This window comes from Rissa tridactyla, chromosome 11 (genome assembly GCF_028500815.1).
Source record: "Rissa tridactyla isolate bRisTri1 chromosome 11, bRisTri1.patW.cur.20221130, whole genome shotgun sequence".
NCBI lineage: Eukaryota > Metazoa > Chordata > Aves > Charadriiformes > Laridae > Rissa > Rissa tridactyla.
Genome location: NC_071476.1, coordinates 9,292,205 through 9,312,855, shown reverse-complemented (window position 1 = coordinate 9,312,855; position 20,651 = coordinate 9,292,205). Strand labels below are relative to the sequence as shown.

Below are 20,651 nucleotides of genomic sequence, written 5' to 3'. Positions count from 1 at the left end.
ATGTAATTGCACAAGGCAGCCTGAACTTCTGGGCTTATCCCCTCTGTCTCTGCGTGTGCAAGATGACATTTTTCATAGGGAAATGCGTGAATGTAACCAAGGAAGTGGAACAATGGCAGAACTTAATTTACAGCAGAGAATTTATCTTTAAAATGATAACATTATTAGTGTGTTATAATGTGTAAGGGACCGATGTCACACCTGTTGTGCGCACGGACAGTCCGGTGTGCCACGTCTGGCGTGACCATCATTCTAATACAAGCGCAGGAGCTCTGCTCTACCTTTGGGTGTGCAGATTATGTATTTTTTTCTTTTTTTTCAGAATAAATAAAATGTAGATCCATATTAAATAGATGAGGTAAGAGGTCTGGCAGTTAGACGTTTTTACAGAAAAAATAGTTACCTTCATAGAAATGCACGTCATGATCCTTCGGCACAGGCAGTGTTTAAGTGGCGAGGCAGATGGTGAAACGCAGGTTATAGGTGACCAATTTGGGGACTCAAAGAGGAGGTTCCTGGAGAACAGATTAAATGTAGAAAGCCGTGTCTGAAAAATCTCACACTTTTCTGTTTGGGTAGGTACTAACTGCTATGAAGTGTTACAGACAGGGAATCGCGTGGTCTCTTGTTTATATGCCAGGCAGGCGATCCTCTAAATGAAACTCCGCTTCTCAGTGGAATTACTCGCCTGTTGTCAGAGGTGCGGTAACTGCCCTGGTGCCAGCTGCCTTGTTAAAGTCTCGCTGGTTATTGCTCCAGGTACTGCCTTTTCCCAGAATTATATAAATTTATGCTTTCCCCAGTCTTTTTCCACCAGCATCCCCTGTCAGTGTTGCAGCATGTCTGAATACTGTTTGCAGACCAGGTGCTTCATTTCTGCCTGTGATTCTGAGCAACTTGCACCCTGCCATTAAACTCTACTAACATAACTAATAGATATTTCCAGATTATTTTTAATTTACACGCTTTCTCATTGTTTGTTACGGAAACCAGTAAGATTAAGAATAAATGCTTATGAATTTTGCCTAAATGAAAGATATTGGAAAATACTCAAATGCAATACTTGCCAAAGGAATGGACCAGCGTAATATAATGTGTCTTTTATATATTTGGTGTTTTTCTCTTATTCCAGTGGAATGTTCTGTAGTAACTGGATATTACATTACTGTCTCCCTCAGCCTGAAGGCAGGCACGATTATGTTTAACATCTGGATGAGTCAGACTGAAAACAGACATCCTCTGGAAGGGAATAGTTTCTGCTTCTTATGTCAAAATAAAGAAGTTAAAGGGCTAATGGCTCTTTTAATACCAAATAAATTAATATTAATTCATAATCCTTAATCTGTATATAAGAAAATGGAAGTGCTAATATTGTTTGCTAATTACATTTTAGACTGGCAATGTGCTATGAAAAGGTAGAAAAGTTATATGCTTTATTGAGGGGAGTAAGTTATTAAAAAAGTTAATTTGTAGTTAGGAGAAGCGCTGGGGAGGCCAGAGTGCTGGGTGCTGTTCCAGTGTAGGACTCTCAAACGGTTTTATGGTAAGGCAAATAATCCTGCTGGTATTGGCGGTGTGTGGTTAAAGTTTGTGAGATATACTCTGAGGTACAAGGAGATTGTTTTGTTAGATGAAGTTCTGTTGCCACATCTCTGCCTTCGTTCTCTCTTTGTCTGTTTTTCTCACGTGCTCAGTCTCCTCCTCCCCTGTGCTCAGTGTTACGAGGTTTTCCAATTAGCACAAGCTGATTGCTGTGCTCCCCTGCTCTCTGGGTGAGCCAGCCTGGCTGTGCCATCCCTCTGCTCTGGGAAGATCTGGTAGGATTCTCCGTCCAACATTGTACGTGTGGGTAATCCCTAGGTGGGAATGACTGGGGATATGGTGAAGGGAGCATGAGTGTTTCCGTTTCCTTCACAAAGTTCATAGCACACAGTCTAAAGCTTGCCAAGTTCAGCAGAAGGCTTCTCATTACATTTAAGGGGCAGAGAATGAATTGTTTAATCCATCTTTATTATGTCTAAAAGCAATAATCTAAATATAAATACACACATATATATATTTATATAGATCAATAATATATATAATCCCACTTGATGAAGTGTGAGCTGAACACTTGCCCCTTGCCCGGCCCGGTGCCTCTGGATCCACCTAGTCTAAAGCTGGAGCAGCAGCAGCAATGTTTCTCATGGCAGTTTTGTCTGTGGAAAACATAATTACAGCACAGGGAAACTGGAGTCTGCAGGGGTTTTATCTGTGTGGGCCTCTTGGGCTGTGATGACTGAGCCATCCATTAAGCTTCTGAGAACAGTTTTATATTATAACAGAAGAAAGCATATCTAGCTGCCAGAAAACCACTATTCTTCAGAAGATAAGATGACTTTATGGCGTTTCCCAGCCAGCCAGCTCTCACTCATGACTTTGGGTGAGAGCTAGCTCTCTCAGAGCTCTAAGAAAGCCCAGGAAAGGCAAATTCTGATCCGTATAGTGCTGTGACTACATTTGATTTGGGATGCGGGGCAGTTGCTGGAGCTGTCTGATTTTTCTAATTACAAGCTGCTAATAACAGACATATTTTTAAAACTCTGTCTTGCATAGAGTGACGACAGACTCTTACTGTTAGTTATTCTGGACCCAAACCATACATCAGTTGGAGATGTTGAACTGGATTTCACCTATTTAGAGGCCGGTTTCTTCTCTTGTGGGCTTGGCTTGGCGCCTGTGCTGTGGAAGCTCGGTGCAGTCAGTAGTAGGTCAGGGGGACTAGGAGAATTTTATTTTTCTCTGGTGTTTCTTGGACGGCTTTGCTGGCGAGCTGTCAGTAAGGCGGAAATGAGAAAACATCTTCTGAGACGGCTCTGCCCACTAATGGGTGCGCTTATGTTGCGGCTTACCCTGTTCCTGGAAATCAAATCTCTTTTTTCTTGCTATGTTAAAATACGGTGGTTTATCCATCAGGGAGAAAGCAGTTCTCTGGCTGTGTCCTCCTCTGTCTGAGATTCCTCATCTATTTGAGATTCCTTGCCTCTCTGTGTACTGAATCGAGTGTGTGTGTGTGGGAAGTGGAAAGTAGTTTTCTGCCCTTAAAGAGTCGCTTTTTTTCCTAAACTTGTTGGGAGAGGAAGGAGACTAATGAAGGCTTTTTACTTTGGATTTTCTTATGTGTTTTCTAGGACATTGGATAATGTAAGCTAATTCTAAAGGCATACGTATAAAAAAAATCAACAGTGTCATTAGGTTTTTTCTCTTTCTGAAATTTTGAGTTCTTCAGAGTCTGTAATTCTTTAATTCTCTTGAATATTTTTGAGTCTGTTCTTGTAGCCTGTAAAAGCAGCATGGATAGTGAATTTACAGCATGGAATGAACTTGGTTAGATTTAAAAAAGAAAGAAGGGAAATTGTGATGAAATAAGAAGGGATGAAATGGAAGTGACTGTAAAGAAACGCGTACGTTTAGGATGAAGCTGTGATTTCTGGCAAAAGCATTTTTTGAGAAGTGCTTTCAGAAGTAGAAACAAGAAATAAGTGTTTGGTGTTTAGTAGATTAGGGAGTAAGGATGATGGGGAAGCCAAGAGAAATTTTTGAGGTTGAATGAGGAAAGTCAGGGAATTCAAGGACAATGGAGAAGTATGTGGCGGGTGAGTGCCCTAATTAAAAGGTCAGACTCTGTTGGGTGCTCAGAAAAGGTCTCTCACAGGGCTGTGAAGAATTGCCAAACCTGATCTTCCTCATTAAATCCTTGGCCAGAGATCGGACCATGGTTCTCGGGTCCCAAAGCATTTTATTTGGGCCGCAGCTTTTCACCAGCCAAGTATGTGTGTTATTGAAATGCCAAACGTTCATGTCCAGCAGTGAGATGTCATCGCTGCGTGGGAAGTGACTCCAGGGAAGGTGGAGGATGGACCAGTTCTGCCATTGCGGCTCAAGCAAAGCTCCCACGCTAGCCAGGAGGAATCTCTTCCTTCTGTAGAGAGCTCGGCAGAGCTGGGTAAGGAAGTTCAGGAAGATTTATCGCCCCCTCTCTTGTGTCCATCCATCCTGCCCCACGTCATGTCCTCTCCCCCCCCCCCCCCCCCCCCCCCCCCCCCCCCCCCAAAAAAAGGGGGATAGTGGGATGCAGTATTATTATTTTCATCCTCCTCTAAATTATTCAAGACACTTTCATAGCTCCAGAAAGCCTTAAGTCTGTCTATGGTGTTTACATTCCTCAAACTATGGTGAAATTTATTCCTGTGCACACAAGGCATAAACCTCATCTAAATCCCGTTTAGGCTCTGTTTTGAGAACGTCTGACACTTTGACTTTCCCTGGCTCTCAGTAGCCGGGTAAGGTTCCCACTGGGCCTGTGTAAACCAAACTTGAAAGTGTGTCCTTGGGTTTTGATGTATGATGTCCTTGGCAACTGCTAGCTACCTGCATGGTAGTTCTGGAAATTGCAGGAAATGAGAAATCTGCTTTTTAAGAGTCTCAGAAATCTTTGCAAGAAAAATACAGATTAGCGGAATGTGTGTTTTCCAGTCATCTAAAGGGGACGTCATCTGATATGCTTGCCTTCCTGTTTGAAACCTAAAGCTGAAAGTCCTAGGGGACAAAATTCTTGATTATAGGCTAGAAAAAATAATAAAGGGAATGTATCTCTTTAAAAGAGAGAAATGGTGACTTTCAGAGGTGCTGGGTACAAAGATGATGAGACAGCGACACTTTCCTGCATGTGGTATCCTTCCATTTCTTTCACCCTTTCAACAGTCCTGTGAAAGTGATGGAATTTGAAGACTTCAGACATTTGTCTGGAATTTCTGGATATTTCACAGTCTGGTCAAAGGAGCAGCTCTTATTTCCAGACATCTCATGTCTCAGAGACACAGTCACCAAGAATGCATCCGTGTTGTGCATGCGTGTAGATTTCTGTCCAGGAAGACCTGGATGGAGATCTGGGAACCTGTGCTAGATCATCAACCGATGACCTACTGAAGGTGTCTGTGATACCAGAGACTTGGTACTTGCCTTCACCAGATTTTCAGACTCTCCAGGCTTCCCTAGGGCAGCCAGGAAGATTGTCTGCTAAAGCAAGAGTCTCGCAGATGGTACTTTGGTAGCCATTAGATCTCATGGTCTGTGAAGCAGATGGGTCAGGTGCTGCAGACTGTGCAACTGATCGGAATCTGAAGAATTTCGGCTAATATTTACATCGGGTGTTTAACCTTTGATAAGAAACAGGTCATTCACAAACACGTACATGACATAATATTGGTAGGTTGGTCACGGTGTTTGCTTTGCATCAGACACCGTTCCTGTTGCTTGGAGAACAGTTGCATATTGTAGTTTGCTATGGATTAATAGCTGTGGTTTCCCCCTTTATTTCCATGGAGCCATATTTTTTTTTTTTTAAAAGGACGGTTTTAATAGAAATAGATCTCTGAAGTTTTCCACATGCCAGCATGTTAGCAGGGTGTTGCCTTTTTCTCCAGAGCGTTTTGGAGGAGAAATCCTGTTTGGTTTTCCAAAGTTACAATTCCTCACCCATAAGCACCAACAGCCCGGTCGCAAAAGAAGGTTTGAACTCTGCTTGTATTTATTATGGAAAATGCTCATTCTTACTTCTCTGATGGAAAGATTGTGTTGGTAAACTTTAATGGAACTGCACAAGTATGCAAACATACTGCGTGGCTGTGTTCAGCGCCAGGGGCTGTTCTTCCTGGGTTGTTGAGGGTAAATGAGAGGCTTAATGAAGAAAATACCTGTGTTTCGGATGGGTGACACTTTGGGCAAGCATTGTGTATAACTGCAGGTGAGTTATGGATTAATTAGCAGCACCTAATATAATCTAAATGATGTCAAACAAGAACAAACTGTAAGTAGAAGAAAGCTTACCCTTAAAAGACAGGTAACTTGTTAATTGGCCGCAGTCTGGAGTCGCTGATTTCTCTCTGTACAGTTAATTTGCCAGAGACATGAGGCTTTGACCTACTGAGTTGGTTGCAAGGAATTCAAGATTGTGCAATACAAACCACCTTTCCCTAGAATGAAGAGGTTGAGGTGGCGACTGGTATTTTAACAGCAGTCAGCGTGGGGCTGGAGACATCAGCAGGGCTTGAACCTGCACTGGTCGCTCGGGGACTGTATTTGATAATGTTTGGGTAAACACAGAATTCTAATGCACAGCACTGGTACCTGAGCTGAGAAAACATACAGTGTGGGCAGCGACAACGTGGATTTCCTGGCGCTGCCTTGCCACTACTAATTTTTTTTTTTTTGCATTATTATGGTGAAAACTTGTAACAAATCTTGTTTTTTGAGACATAAGACATCTTTATCCTAGCCCAGAGACAGCACAGCCCCTTGTACACAGTGTGTCATCTGGGTCTTGTTCTCCCTCAGCTGTCAGCCCGCTGGGAAGCATTAGCCACGGCCCAATCCCTACGGAGACCCTGTTTCTCTTCCACACTTTTTTTCATCTAATCTCTCTTGTTTGTCAGATCTATAAAGCAGAGAGTGTGTGCTTTATGTTTGCAATAGGCTTTGCATAGAGGGCTGTGCTCTGTGTAGGGTTTTCTGGGTAGTATTGGAGTACATATGATAAATAAGTGAGTGGAAGTCAAGTTAGCCTTTTTTTTTTAAAAAAAAAAAAAAACAAACAAAAAAACCCCAAAAACCACCACCAACCAACCAAAAACCTTTGGATCTTAATAGGTTGTTAGTGGATTTATTTCCTCCTTAAGCACGAAGCAACACACCGTTAATATACTTCCCTTTATCTTCTGGTGTTCTTGGTTCTGATATACTTCTAATTTAACGTTTTTCTTTTTTTGCTTTCAGAGGTTTACAATGAAAATATTGCGAGCTTGTCTGGAATGTGCACGTTGTGTTGCAGCCTTGCCAGGGCATTTCTAAGACCCAGAGACAATGTTGTCCGTGAGGGTGCTCTACCACCTACCAGCTGAGTAGAACAGTAACACCATTGTTACTGTCAGTGGAGTTTTAAGTACATTAATGTTTTTCTTTGCCATGTGACAGAGAAAGCAGTTTTCACATAGTTCTTTAAACACATTGAGACCAACGATTCTGCTTCCAGCGTTTAGGAAACATCTTCCCCCAAAGAAACATGTTAGATTTTCCTTAACATGTGTTTCATTACTGTATCGTTTCATTACATTTTAGCAGAGGCTTCTGGAGAAGAGTGTATTGCTGTTCTTGAGTATATTACTGCAGTTCTTATCGTTTTTCTGTCACTTCAAGGATGAGAATTTGCAAACTTGGTCTTAAGCAAAACAGATATGCAAAATGCAAGCCCATGGCAAGAGTGGGACCAGAGGGCACCCAGTGAGGCAGGGGGAAAGTCCTCTTGCTTGTCTGGCACTTCTCCATGGAGCAGAAGGAAAGGCTCAGGTCACTTCAGACGGGCTACGGGAGAGACTGTGCAAGAGGAGCAGACGGAGGAGGGAATGTCCTACAAGCTGCAGTGTCCTCCTGCAAATGGGGATTCAGTGCTTGCTGCTGCTGTTCTCAAGTCAGGTGTTTTTACCTCGGTATTCTAAGATATTGAAATTATATTTCCTATTATTTCTTTTTTTATTTTATCATAAAAACCTGAGACAAAAGACCTTGATTATGTTGCTGACCTCCCTGTAAATCATGAATAGGTAGCTTGAAATAATAGGGGAAAAGACATCTTGGGAACCGCTGGTAAAGGAAACCAAGAGGGTACTCTCATTGATATACATAAACCAAAGTACAACTGTTATTTAAATTCTACACATAGCTGGGAGAAGTTAGAGCCAAATTCTCGTCGTAAATCAGGGTGGCTCCATTAACTTCAGTGGAACGGTGCCAGCACATCCCAGACAAAGACTTGGCTCGGTCTATTAATAGCAACAGTCGAGTAGTTGAGCTGCTTGGAGAAGTTCCACTGGAACAAAATTTTGATTAAAAAAAAATGGAGATAAGAATGACAGAGGAATCTGCCTTCTGGTTCTCTCATGGAATGTGGCTCCCATGGGGTTCGGTCCTGTGCGCCTCCCAGCACCTCCAGATACCACCGGTTCGGCAAGACCCTGTGCTCACTGCGGTGCTCCCGGTTCTCCGGTGCAGTCCGTTCGTTTAGGTACCGCCATGGTGGTGTGACAGCAGCTGTGGTGCGATCTGATCCTGCGTTTAGTGTCAGTGCGGTCATCCCCTCCACTGCTTCTCTTTCTGTGCAGCTTCAGAAAATCCGAGGTTTTCCTTTCAGCGGGTATCTAAGGTTTTTATTTCTTTAAATTCTTCAACACACTGTGGTGAAAAGGATGGGGAATGTCGTCATCAGCTGTTGATGCTTCATGTTTCCTCTGTGACCCTGTTATTCAGGGATTAGACAATTAAATTTCACAGCTGCATTTTAGATCATCTGTAAAGAGAGAGAGAACTTCTCCGGGCGTCCTTGAGTCAGTTTCTTACTGAAATGTCCAAAAAAGCCCAGCAGAAGTTCCCACTGTGCAGTGTTATGCTGTTTTAATTTCCCAGAATCTAGTTAATTTATTTACTGTGTCCCACCAGTCCAAGTTCCCTTTATAGATTAACTTGTGTATTTTGGCTCCTGTCCACCTCTTCCTTTGGCTCAAAGTGAATGATACCAGGACTGTCTTTCAAACAAGGCAGGAATGTGAAGTTTTTTGATTAAACAGCAACATCACCCCTGAAACCTCTCTCTCTGCCAGACCTATGAGGCCCCGCCGCAGAAGTGGGGTACTGGGAATGACAGATGAAAGGTCTGGCGAGTTCAGCCTCTCTGAAGAAAACAGACATGTAATATTCTGGTAGGACTTGGAACAGTTTACATCTCCTCGGAAGGTGTGTCATGTGGAGCAGTTTGCCACCAAAGGTTTTCAAGACTATTGGCTTTATTTTAATAACTAATCAGCCTTTAGAACTCATTTAAATGCAAATTACTAAATCAGGTCTGTGGCTAGTACCTGCCTGCCTTGCCAGGTCCAGGCTGTTGTTAGGGGCTCATACTGGCTGTGAGCATGGCAGAGGGGTTTGCAGTGGCAGAGGCGGTTGAGGGGGTCACGCTGGTAGAGTTGTGACCATCTCCTGCATGTCTTCTGTTGGCCTATTGAGCGGGCTGCCGGTAGGGATCTCACTTGTTAAACTAAACCTGCATGCGCCATGTATAACAATCAGAGTAAATGTCAAATGCTGCTAATAAACACAGGCTGTTTTCTAGACTTTACAGAAGTTGTGTCTTTGTTGTACGTGAACACTAAGATGGTATTTTTCTAGTACATTTGGTGTGTTTGCAGGGGAGTTCTTCGCATCAGCCATAAAAATATTTGGCTGTCTCTTAAAATCTGTGATTTGCTACTGGCCGCAGAATCTCTCATCGAGATACTCTGTCGATCTCTCATCAGGGCACTTTCTATAAGCCTCTGGGAAAGGTTTTCAAAAATATGTATTCTTGAGCATGGATGGAAATGGCACGGAAACTCACTTAAACAACAAACCATTTTCATCACGTTCATCAAATAAAGTGTGATTTGGTTCTTGCTTCTCTGAGAAACAATGGAAGCCTTTAAGGAGAGGGGAGAAGCCTGATAAGATTGATTATAATAATGATTTCTTCATATTTGATAATTCTTTGGGGTTAATCTGTGCATTGCTTGTTCGGTACAGTTATCCACAGGGCACTGACGTGTCTGACTCACTGTCCATGTGTTCATATTTCTGCGTGAGATTTTCTGGAAGGAAATGTGGGGTTTGGGCACGCTTTGTGTACTGTCACTGCAGTCGTGCAGTTGCAAACCCCCATGCCGTTTAGGTCAGGGCCGCATCCGTCCGAATGAGAGCTAGATGAGAGCCAGGCACTGGCCCATGGTTATGCGCATTTTTGGAAGCACAACTCTTAAGTTACTGAAACTTCAACCACCAGGTGCGTGTTGTATTTAAGCGCCTCCAGGAGGAGGCAGCATCTGAGCTGGGAGTTTCAACCTCTCAGGTTTATTTCTAGGCAGATTCAGAAACTAGTTTTGATTCTGGCCCTTGATATTTTGCAGTTGTAATGAGAGGGCATCTTCTAATTGTATGTATAGTCTTTTAGATTTAATGAAGATCTAGAGAACTCTTGTTATTAAAGACTCAGTTGCTCTGTGATAGAGGAAATGATCATTCCAAGGTTCTGATAATTGGCTGAAGCCAGAAATTTACTTCTAGCTGCTCTAAATACTATTTTCAAGTTCTTATCTCGAGCATGTGTGTGGTGCTCGTTGTCTGATCTTCTCAGGTGCCATCAGAATCCTCCCACTGAGTTTTTTTTCACATTTCTCTTTTTTTTTTTTTTTTTTTAGGATCCTCTAGATATTATTGGAATGTGACTACAGAGAAAAATGCACTTTTCTAACAACTTGTTTGTGGACATTTAATCAGACTTTGATTTCTGGAAATGCTACAACATGGCTTCTTCAGGGAATGAGATAGCACAATGGACTCACAGGCAAGGTGGCAGGATTGGAGAGCTGGTGGAGCCCATCATCTCGCCTGAAAACAGTAATCGTCTTTCGCCGGTGAAGTCGATGGGCGGTGTAGACCATCTCCTGCACCTGCCTGGGAGAGCAGACTCTGCTTATAGCTCTTTCTCAGGGGGATCAAATGTTCCAGAGTATCCCACCCCTTTGTGCTATGGTGAAAACTGCTGTTTGCCTCCAGAGCAGGTATCGTACATGGACTCAGAATACGTAAGAGGTATTTATAATCCCAGTGCAGCAAACTCTGACCTCAGGTGCCTGCACCTGTACAAGGCACCAGACCTGAGCATCCATAGTAACTCTCACAGCTCCAGCCTCGCTGAACGCTGTGGAAGCACTCCTACCCGAGGGACTTCGAATCAGGGACCGCTGCCTCTGGCTGCACCCCCACCTTCTCCTCCCACCAGACTCGATAGCTATAAAGTCACTAGACACCTTGAAAACTCAAGAGGGAGACACAACTCTGGCAGTCACAGTGAGCGTAGTGTGCAGCCAGGTCCTGGCATGCAGGACAGTCAGCCAGCGGACAGGGATGTACCATGGAGGCAACATAGGGATGAGATGACTGAGCAAGATATAGTGGCTGCTCGGAGAAAGACTCTGGAAAACAAGGGTCTGTCTTCTTCTGATTCTACAAATGAGGTATTTATATCAAAAATTCAGGGGTTAATGACGGAGGAAAATGGAGAGTGGAGCCCTTCCCAACAACTTATAAAGAGAAACAATCCACACGTTTTTAGCAGGCCTTCTTCATTCATTTTTCAAGAATATTTAAAGACTGACTCTTTGGCAAATGTCCCTAAAATACTTTCTGCTTATAATTCAGTTCCTGCTTACAAAATTCCTGAAGAGATGAGCTCCAAGTCCTGTCGCCCAGTGCGTACCAGCCCCAGCACAGTTAATGATACACAAGAAGACGAACAGCATCCCTGCAGCATACGTAAGCCAGCTTTCAGAGACGCAGATCTGGAAAGCGTGGTGCCGGAGCCCAGCCACCGAAAAGGATCCTTGCCCTGCGCTCAGTGCCCAATCCCTGCTGAGGTGTGTTCAGACTTGGATCAAGATGTGTTTGAGGACAGTTGTGATATAAAATATATGGACAATGTTCTTCTAATTAAAAACGCTTCCAGGAAGCTGACCAGTTGTACAGATGAAAATCAGTGCTGTGACTCTGAAGGAAAAATTGGGAGCGATGTTAAGGAACCGCTCCGTAATCAGCAAGCCAAAATGCAGCGATTGTCACTGTCCTGCAGCCGCGGCACCACAGAAGCAGAGCACCCTCGCTGTGAGGGGTCAGATCAGGGAAACAAGCAATGCTATGGCAATACTAACCAAATGTCTTATTTCAGACCAAAGGAAGATTCCACGTCGTGGTTTTTACATGAAGTCAAGAAAGAAAAACAGGCTACCAACAGCAGCGCTGACCTTAGTGTGCATCTAGAACAAGAGGAACCTCCTGTTCCTTATCAGAAATGCCAAGCTGAATTTCAAAAACAGCTCTTAAGACAGCTTCAGGATGATCCTGCTGGTGAACAAATAACCAGGCAGACGACTCCCATGCTTTACTATCTTTCTGGGGGGAAAACAACCAACATCCTCCACCACCACAAGTTCACCCGGTGTCAGGAGGACTCGAGGAGTTCACCAAAGGCATTTCCAGCAAGCAGCTACTCTGCTTCAGCGCGGTGTCTAGAGATCCAAAGGGAAAGCAGTCAGCTTCAAAGGACCAGCCACCAACTTCCATACAGTGCTGACAATCTCCTGCTTGAGACTGAAGATCTCATTCTTGGGAGTCCTGCTTCATCCATGGAGGAGAGTTTCAAGAATGACTATAGAGAGAAACTTAAAGTGGCTCAGAAAAAGGTTCTGAGAGAAACTTCCTTTAAAAGAAAAGACTTACAGATGAGTTTGCCTGTTAGACTGAGACAGAAACCCTCTAAAAGGCCTTCAATTGAACACCTTAGGTCTTTCTCTTTATCCAGTGCAAGTGAGGATGCCAATCCTGTTCCTTGTTCCCCTTCTCACCTAGAATCCCTGGAAAGTTTCAATAGAGATGAAGAAATCAAGAGGCCACAAACAGGTCGCATAGGCGGAAGGAAAAGGGTAACCAAAGAGCAAAAGAAACTGTGTTACTCTGAACCTGAGAAACTTGATCAGCTGGCAGATAAGGAAGTATCATGGAATCAAGTCAGGGATGAAATCACTGAGCAAGATACAGTGGCAGCTAGGAAAAAGACTCTGGAGAACAGAGGGAGGGCACTTTCCAGTTCAAGTATCTCCAGGACAGAGCTGAAACAAATCCAGCATACTGCACTTATGGAATACATGGAGCGAAAGATTAATCAAAGGCCAGGTAGTTCCCAGCACCTCCCACTGCATAAGCCACCCCTGCAGAAGAGGCTGTCGCATCCCAAATGGCCTCCCGGCAAGGTTTCCAATCCAAACGGGAGCAGGAAGGTGCAAAACACTGAGGTTTTCTGCCAAGTTATCTCTAAAGAAAAATCGTCAGATGTTTCTCCTCCTTTGGCTTTTGCTCCCCCCCCGAGCGTGAGCAGTGGGGGCGATCCCAGCCCTGCTGCTGCTGGAACAGCCGCCTCTGAGCACGACCCGTCTCCTAGCGCAGCAGACGGGAGCTGCAGCAGCAAGTGTGCCTCAGCCGAAAGCCTCCCGCAGGCGGGCGATCCCGCATCGGGGAGAGCTCGCGAGGGGTCAAAATCGACTCCTCCTTCCACACAGGTAAGAAAGATGCTAAGTTAGTGATTAGTGTTCGAGTCCAAGTTACGACTATCTACCTGTTTTAGAGAACTGTGGGACTATACCCATGGAAAACTGCTGAACATCACAAATTAGGGATTAAGACTTGATTTATTATTAATTATTTTTTTTAGCGTGCAATAGAGAGATGATGGATGTGGAAGAGAAGCCACGTTTGCTCAATCTAGAGGAAATGCTGTGTAGCTGTTGGAAAGCAAAACGCATGCTCTGCTTTGCAGTGTGCAGGAGAAAATAATACAGGGGGATTTGGGGAGAAGTGCTACCAATTTTAACACATTAAATACTTATGGTTAATAGTAACCATTCATTATTCTTGAAAGTATTTTGTAAGAAAGTGTTGCAGGCAAACGAGGCGTTCTTTAATGTGAAAAGTGATAGGAGAACTGCATACGGATGGGAACTTCACAGCAGCTGCCTGAGAAGGGTGCGTGGGCTGGGCGAGTTCCCTGTTACCACTCAGCAGGGCACAGGGACGGGCAGGAAGGAAGAGGAGCGTCTGCTTCAAGGGACACGCTGTGCGAGTGCCGGGGGCTCCGCTCGAGGGTGGGCCAACACCAGGCGCCAGAGGGTCCCCTGCGGAGCCACTGAGGGGTGTGCGCGGGGTCTGGCACGCGGGAGATGCATTTGCAGAGAACACGTGCTGTACGCAGGATGCTCGCATTTCAGCAGCGACTGTTGTTAACTACAGCAACTTCATTACAGCACTATCCCAGAAAAGGTTGCTAGAGAGAGATTTTTATAAATGACCAACCTTTTTGGCCCCTGAATTTGAAGGACAGCAGCTGTCAATATTGTTGTTAAGAAGAATAAAGAAGATGAAAGGGTCAGAAAACAAATAATCTAATATGCTATTAAAATTACCCAACTGAAGAGGCTGACAGAGTTCCACCCATGCTGCCTACTTTCTGAATTGTAAGAGTCAGTGAGAGTATCTGTTGTGTTGCCAGCTGTTCTTTGGTTTTCTGGGACAAAGAGACGGACGTTACCTAGGAAGAGTGTAATAGCAACTTCATTAATAAAAAGAGATAGATAAACTCAAAAATACAAACCTTGGTGTAGCTACTCGGAGATCTACTGTTGGCTTCTGTTTTGGGGGATAACAAACAGGGGAGTAGAATGAAACCTAGCCTGAAAATGCTGGTTGTCCCAGTGTGCTGTTTTCATTTCCAGGAGCCTTACGGAAGCAGCGGTGGTGAGGCGGCACCGGCTCGGCGTTGTGAGAGCTGTCTCGGCTCCCCCAGGTAAGGCTGCGCCCAGGGTAGAGCCTGTGTCTGAGATGTGTGATCTCCAGCGGCAGCCACGTCCGTCTGCGTCTGTCCTTGTGTCTTGGGATCCTTTGCCCAGACGGGAATACTCATCCACTACGCTATTTTTTTTTTTTTTTTTCATTTTGGGACAGTCTTTAAAATAATTTCTAGGGTGTGGAGCAAAAGTGGAAATGCAGAGTGAACCTGAGCCGCTCTCCCCGCGGCAGCCGTGCTCCTTCACATCTCTGAGATTGCAGCTCCCTCATCTGAGCTCCGGCAAAAACGGCATCTGCAACAGCTCGGATGTCCCCAGTCTCGAAAAATACACCTGCTCGCAGAGTGGTGTAATAGGGGCTTTTGGTGTGTTTTTCTTTTAAAGGAAAAAACATACTGTGCCATTTACGCATAGCTAACAAGGAAGTTTGTACGTTAACACTCCATATTTATTTTTCTTCTTTGAGGAGCATCAGGGGAGAAAAAGATCTGAACTTTGTCTCGCCAAGGCGGTGACGCTGACACTTGTATAGTAATAAAATTCCCACTGCTTCAGTCATGCAAAAAGCTCCCAGTGGTTTCTGGAGGCTTGATTATATTAGGAAAAAAAATATGTATTTATACTAAGATTTTGAAGTTTTTCCTCAGATTTCCTGGTTTAGCTAAGAGGTTTAGCGGGTCAGCATGAGTGTCACTGGAAGTTCTGGACAGAACAGTAACATCAGAAACATATTTGATCATAGCTCTGTAATATATTCGAAGTAATGAAAAGATGAGAAATCCAGAACTGGTTTCATTAGTAATTAATTTAGATGATAATCTTTGGGAAATAGCTGTAAGTACAGGTTTCATTCTGTTACAGCTGTATCTCATTTTTCTCTGTTTTCCTCCACCAGAAAGTGCTGTTGAGCCGTGGCTCAACAACTAGACTGGGCGTGTTTGCAGTGTTAATTACTCAAATAAAAGTTCCAGCTGGGACCAGCAGGAAGAGCACGCTGTGATCATTACCTACCCCGATGGTGTCTGGGGGCTAGTGAAAAAAATCCTTGAGGACATTCTTATGCATATTTTGCATCCATCTGATTGCACAATACAATTTAGAGGTAGTTTCCACTGATATTACCCATTTTCCGTGGTAACTGCTGCAGATGGCTGGTTTAGCCCACAAGCTGGTCCTACCCGCTGCCGTTGCAATGGGGCCTGAGAATGAGTAAGAATAAGGCCCAGCCATGTTTGTGGTGATTTTCTTGGGTGTCTTTGTGGCTCTTCTTTTCATCGTCAATCACTCCACAAACACTTATCAATCCATGATCGCAATATTGTATCATCATCACATTGATTTATATGTCACAGTACAGCATCGCATTGCGATGTGGTGGTGTCTGCAGGGGGTATTTCTAGCACGTTTTTGATGGAAAGGCTTTTCCAGTGTTAATGGCATCACTAAATCATCAGAACTAGGTAGTTCAAGTTAAGCTCAAATGAGTTTTTTATTTTTAATTGCAGTGAAAATGTGCACATAATAGATATCTCTAAGTGACATTGTTAGTCATTATCTAGTACGAACTATGATTAAATTTCCCTTTGCCAAGCTGACTTCATTTTTTGATGAGAAGCTAAAATGACTGCGTTAAAGCTGCAGAGTAGAGCTGGAAGAAGGGAAACTGTGAGAGACGATGAAATAGCAAGACTTTTCCTTGATGAGCCACAGCGCCCCTCGGTTTGGCCACATGAGAAGCTTGTGCCGGGTGAGCCCCGCTGGGCTGCGGACCATCCGCACTCTGCATCCACGTCTGCCTCGGGAAACCTGCCCAGACAAGCAACGGCTGGAGATAGTGTGTGGCTCGTGGCGTTAAATATAATAGTCCAAGCATGTGGAAGCTCTCCTAGCACAACAGTCTGCTGGTATTTTCTTGAATCTAGAAACTATTCTCTGTGTGCGTGTGTGTCTATCTCCGCTGGGGGAGCAGCAGTCTTCGCTGTTAGGCGCTACCTCTCTTCATGGCTCTCCACTGCCCCGGTCTCTGTCAGGGAAAGAAAATTCCTACCTTCATGTATGGCTTAGGAAAGACGCCATCCATAGAGATGGGCTTAACGAGTACCTTTAGGGGCAGGAAGGAGCGATTGCTGCCATCGCCTTTATATGCGACCTTAGAGAAAAAGCTGAGCAACGGTGGACAGAACCTGTCTGCTTTTTTTGAGGGAGAAAATTTTTGCTTTGTGCCTACAACTTTGAAGCTTGTAGGTAAAGTTAACATAGTTAAATCAGGCCTTATAGATGTTCCTTCCATCTAATCCCTCTAGCTTTCCTCTCCACTGTCCCCTCATAATCCTTTTAAGTTATGAAAAATTCTGCTAGAGGAAGAAATAGGTTTAATACAATAGTATTTAAATACACAGATGCACTGGCTGTTTTCACAAGCAGTTCCATGGATGTATATGTGCACGTCAGTGATTGCAGAAGATGGTCTATGTGTGCTCCAGTCATCTTGTTTTCAACAGTGCCCCTATATCCTTGCAAGTTCTGGTCCAAAGTGTATTTTTAAATTACATACATCTACTTATTCTGTCATCATGAATATAATTATTTAATGCCTTGCAGACAGTAGCTTTTTCCATCGGAAGTGTCATGTCAGAAAACTCGAAGCACTGAGTCAGACGTGCATTGGCCAACTCAAGAGTAGAAGTTTGATCTCAAAATGGTTAACTGAAAGGATTTAGTAAAACTTTTACTTAAGTCTAAGGGCCTTTTCAAAGTGGAAGCCTCAGATGAAGTGTTTCCTCTGTGGTGGCATTCAGTTCTTAAGAGGAGGAAGCACTAGCTGTGGTCTCTAAGAAGGACTGAGAATTGATGCACAGGAGACAGTGATGGCGTAAACCAGTTCTCACTCTTGGGCTGAAACGTTCTTGCTATAGAAATAAGAAGGTGTAAGGAACAAGTCAGTAAAGATTTGCCCTCTTGCAATATAGTCAGTGTGTTACGAGAGGGCTGGTGGAGGGAAACGCAAAGTGCCTGTGGCGGCCTGGTGGTGCCAGGTGTGGCCTCAGAAAGGTCTCGGCAAGCCCTGGTCCCTGCAAGTGCCTCGTCCTGCCAGCAGCTGCTCGCCATGGCCGGTGGGATGCTGCGTGCTTTTCATCCAGTTGCCAAACAGCATCGGTGTGACATTTAGGGCACTTTTTACCACGGGTTTATTTCAGAAAACATGTATGTTGGTCATAATTAGACAAAGAAGTTTAATAGGGGTTCAAACAATCCGGTGCAGCGAGACATTTTACATACTCCCTTTTTTTCCCAAGTACAATTAATAGCTATTATGGAATATTAATTAAGAAACCTTTAATAAAAAGAGAAAGCTGGAAAGATAGTGACAATTACCTGCAGCTGCTTAAACAGTCTGCAAAAATATTTATTGTAGAGGAAGTGTCTGAAATCAAAGGAAGTGTGTTCTTTCTTATAGTTTCCGTGATCCTGAGAAAGATGGATGTGAGGATCATGAATGTAAAGACAGTGCCATAACTGGATGTGCGTGTTGTCAGGATATGAAGGGGCTGACTCCTGAAACTTCTAGTCCTGTCCCGAGAAGCGGAGGCGAGGAAGATGCTCAGGTGGAGGAGGAATGCAGCACTACATCTCTGAATGGCAACGCGTTAATAAATCCAGAGCAGCAGCCTGCAGCTCCTCCGGAGCAAGTACTGCCCTGCCACATAGCGTTACCTCAGCCTCACCCGGCAGACAAAGATACAGCCAAGGGTTTAGTTGCAAAGGAGACATCCGTGCACGATAGCCAAGATGACGTTCTCCCCGAGACAGAGACAGATCTGCCCCAAAGGAGACTGCAGTCTCCTGAGGACCAGCGCTATGAAGAACTTGCTATGGAGATCGTTGCCAAAGACCATTCTCTGGTTGATATTCTCATGCCTCATCCTGTTAGAAAAACTGCTTTGGACCTGATGGAGGGTCTGTTCCCTGTTAATGTTTCTGTGCTGGATAAATCACACCGAAAAAAGGGAGACGTACGGTATGTGCAGCAGAAAGAGTAAGTAGACAGAAACAATTATCTAGTATTTTAGACTATTTTAGCATAGAAATACCATGTATGTACTACTAGTAAGATGATGAGCATTTTTTTTTTTAATATTTATTTAACTAGCAAAATATTTTAGCTTTCTGATTTACATAGCAAGAAATATCTGAGGCTATGGGCATATGACAGAAGAAATGTGGTTTGAAGATACCTTATTAAAAGGGACTGTGACAAACCTGGGCTGCAAATCTTTTGCTCTCTATCTTTAAAAAAAATAGAAAAAATGCTGCTGTGAGAAGTGAGGAGAGTAATTCTGAAGTCAGGATGGATAAAACCATGAACACAATGTTTGAGAACAAAACTCAGCTTGCTACAGGTATTTATTTTCTGTTCCAGTAGCAGGAAAAGCAGTAAAGATGCAACAGAAGAATGTTGTGAATCTGAACGCTATGCCAAGCGAAGGAGCGAAGATCCTACCTCTAAGGGAAATCAAGTCCTGAACAGGAGCAGAGACGGCACAAATGACCTAGATGACATCACGTCTAAGAAAGTGGGTAGATGAACATCAGAGGAACTAGAGTTTCTTCACCACAGCAAAGAAGTTATTACTGTGGATATTTTTATTCATTACTTGTATCCCAATAATAATGTTTCACAGATAACTTTGAGTCCATTTTTGCTTATAGGTAAAGTCCTGGCAAATTGGCATACTGATCATAAATGGTGGTATTTAAATCCTGCCTGCTTTGATTCAGATCTCTCCTCCCACATACTTTTCTCTTCAGCAGGTCCTCAGGGATAGGTTGGATCTGGAATGAGCATGCAGAGTTGGCTATACGTTCCCGTGCCAGGCCAGCTCCTGTGCAGTAGCTGACTCACGGTTTAGCACTCAAATCTGGTCTCAAAATCTGTAAAATTCATTATAACTGGCAGCCTAAATAAGAAATATTTTTTACTCTTGAGAGAATTGGCAGCAGTTTCTGCGCACTGCAGTGCCCTGTTAATTTCCATACACGCAGGGAATAGAGGTAGCCTGGACATAGCTGGACCGCGATAGAAACACGGCAGCTTGGAAGGGCGAGATGTAGAAGAATTAGATACCTTTTTTTTTTTTCCTGTAGGAACCTGGCCATGCCCCAGCCCAGGTAATGACAATCTGCCTTCCTGAAGCTCCTCCTGCTGGGCACACGGTGATGGTTTTGGTACCCGCTGTCTGGCTGCCGCTCCTGTTCGTGGTGGCGTCAGCTGATTTACAAAAAAGCTGATAGGGATCTTCTCCCACCTTCTCTTGGGGCCTTTTTCCATGTCAGCATTTCCATAACAAACAGCCGCCTCTGCTTCGCTGCACAGGCACCATGGCTTGCTTGAATCAGCCATGGAATGGACTTTTTCTGTGAATATCATAAACGAAATTGCAGTCAGTTCTCGTAAAGCTTGGTAATAGAGCTGTGACTTCATGCTCATGTCTTAGAGCGTAACCATGTGTAATCATGTTGTAATCTTTATTGCAGTTCACTTCTGACTGATTGGAAGCTCTCTCTGAGCTAGGGATTATATCACTAGTTAAGGCGATTACCAGTAATTTGCTTTTCAGAGTTTGAGAATTAAGTACAGCTTAGAAAATTTTTCCTTTTTTTTCTTTCCTAGAGCTTAAAATTATTTTAAAACGGCAAAATTTGGCAAAGACAATGTGAGGAAAATCCATTCTCTAGAAATGATATGGATTCTCTTCGGCCATAACAGCTTCTATGATTTTTTTTTTTTTTTTTTTTTTAACCCTTTGCAGCTGGAACTCATCTCCAGCCTCCGGTCAAAGCTGCGGACGCTGTGGGAGGAAAGGGAGCTCGTCCTCTCTGAAGCCAGGGAGTGTGCGGAGCAGGGCGAGGAGCTGGAGGTGACGGTGCGGGAACTCTGCAAGCCCAACGAGTTCGAGCGCTACATGATGTTCATCGGGGACCTGGAGAAGGTTGTGAGCCTCTTACTCTGCCTGTCCAGCCGCCTTGCCCGAGTCCAAAACGCCATGAGGAGGATTGATGGCAATACAGATGCTGAAGAGAAGGTGAGGGACAAACGAGCAGGGTATTTAATTTGGTTTGTTCACTTCTCTTCAGGTGGGG

General features: G+C 44.0%; 1 protein-coding gene across 5 annotated transcripts in view; it reads left to right on the top strand.

The window, feature by feature from the left end:
- Window positions 1–20,651, top strand: part of SHROOM1 (shroom family member 1) — a 40,282-nt gene that overhangs the window by 16,262 nt on the left and 3,369 nt on the right. For 3 of the 5 annotated variants that reach the window (XM_054217696.1, XM_054217697.1, XM_054217698.1), the window contains exons 2-6: window positions 10,317–13,229; window positions 14,439–14,509; window positions 17,968–18,528; window positions 18,931–19,084; window positions 20,321–20,593. In XM_054217696.1, coding sequence (XP_054073671.1) covers window positions 10,422–13,229; window positions 14,439–14,509; window positions 17,968–18,528; window positions 18,931–19,084; window positions 20,321–20,593 — 3,867 coding nt within the window. In that variant the 5' untranslated portion in view covers window positions 10,317–10,421. The remainder of the gene's footprint in view (window positions 1–10,316; window positions 13,230–14,438; window positions 14,510–17,967; window positions 18,529–18,930; window positions 19,085–20,320; window positions 20,594–20,651) is intronic. The other 2 variants (XM_054217700.1, XM_054217699.1) reach the window with 2 other exon arrangements.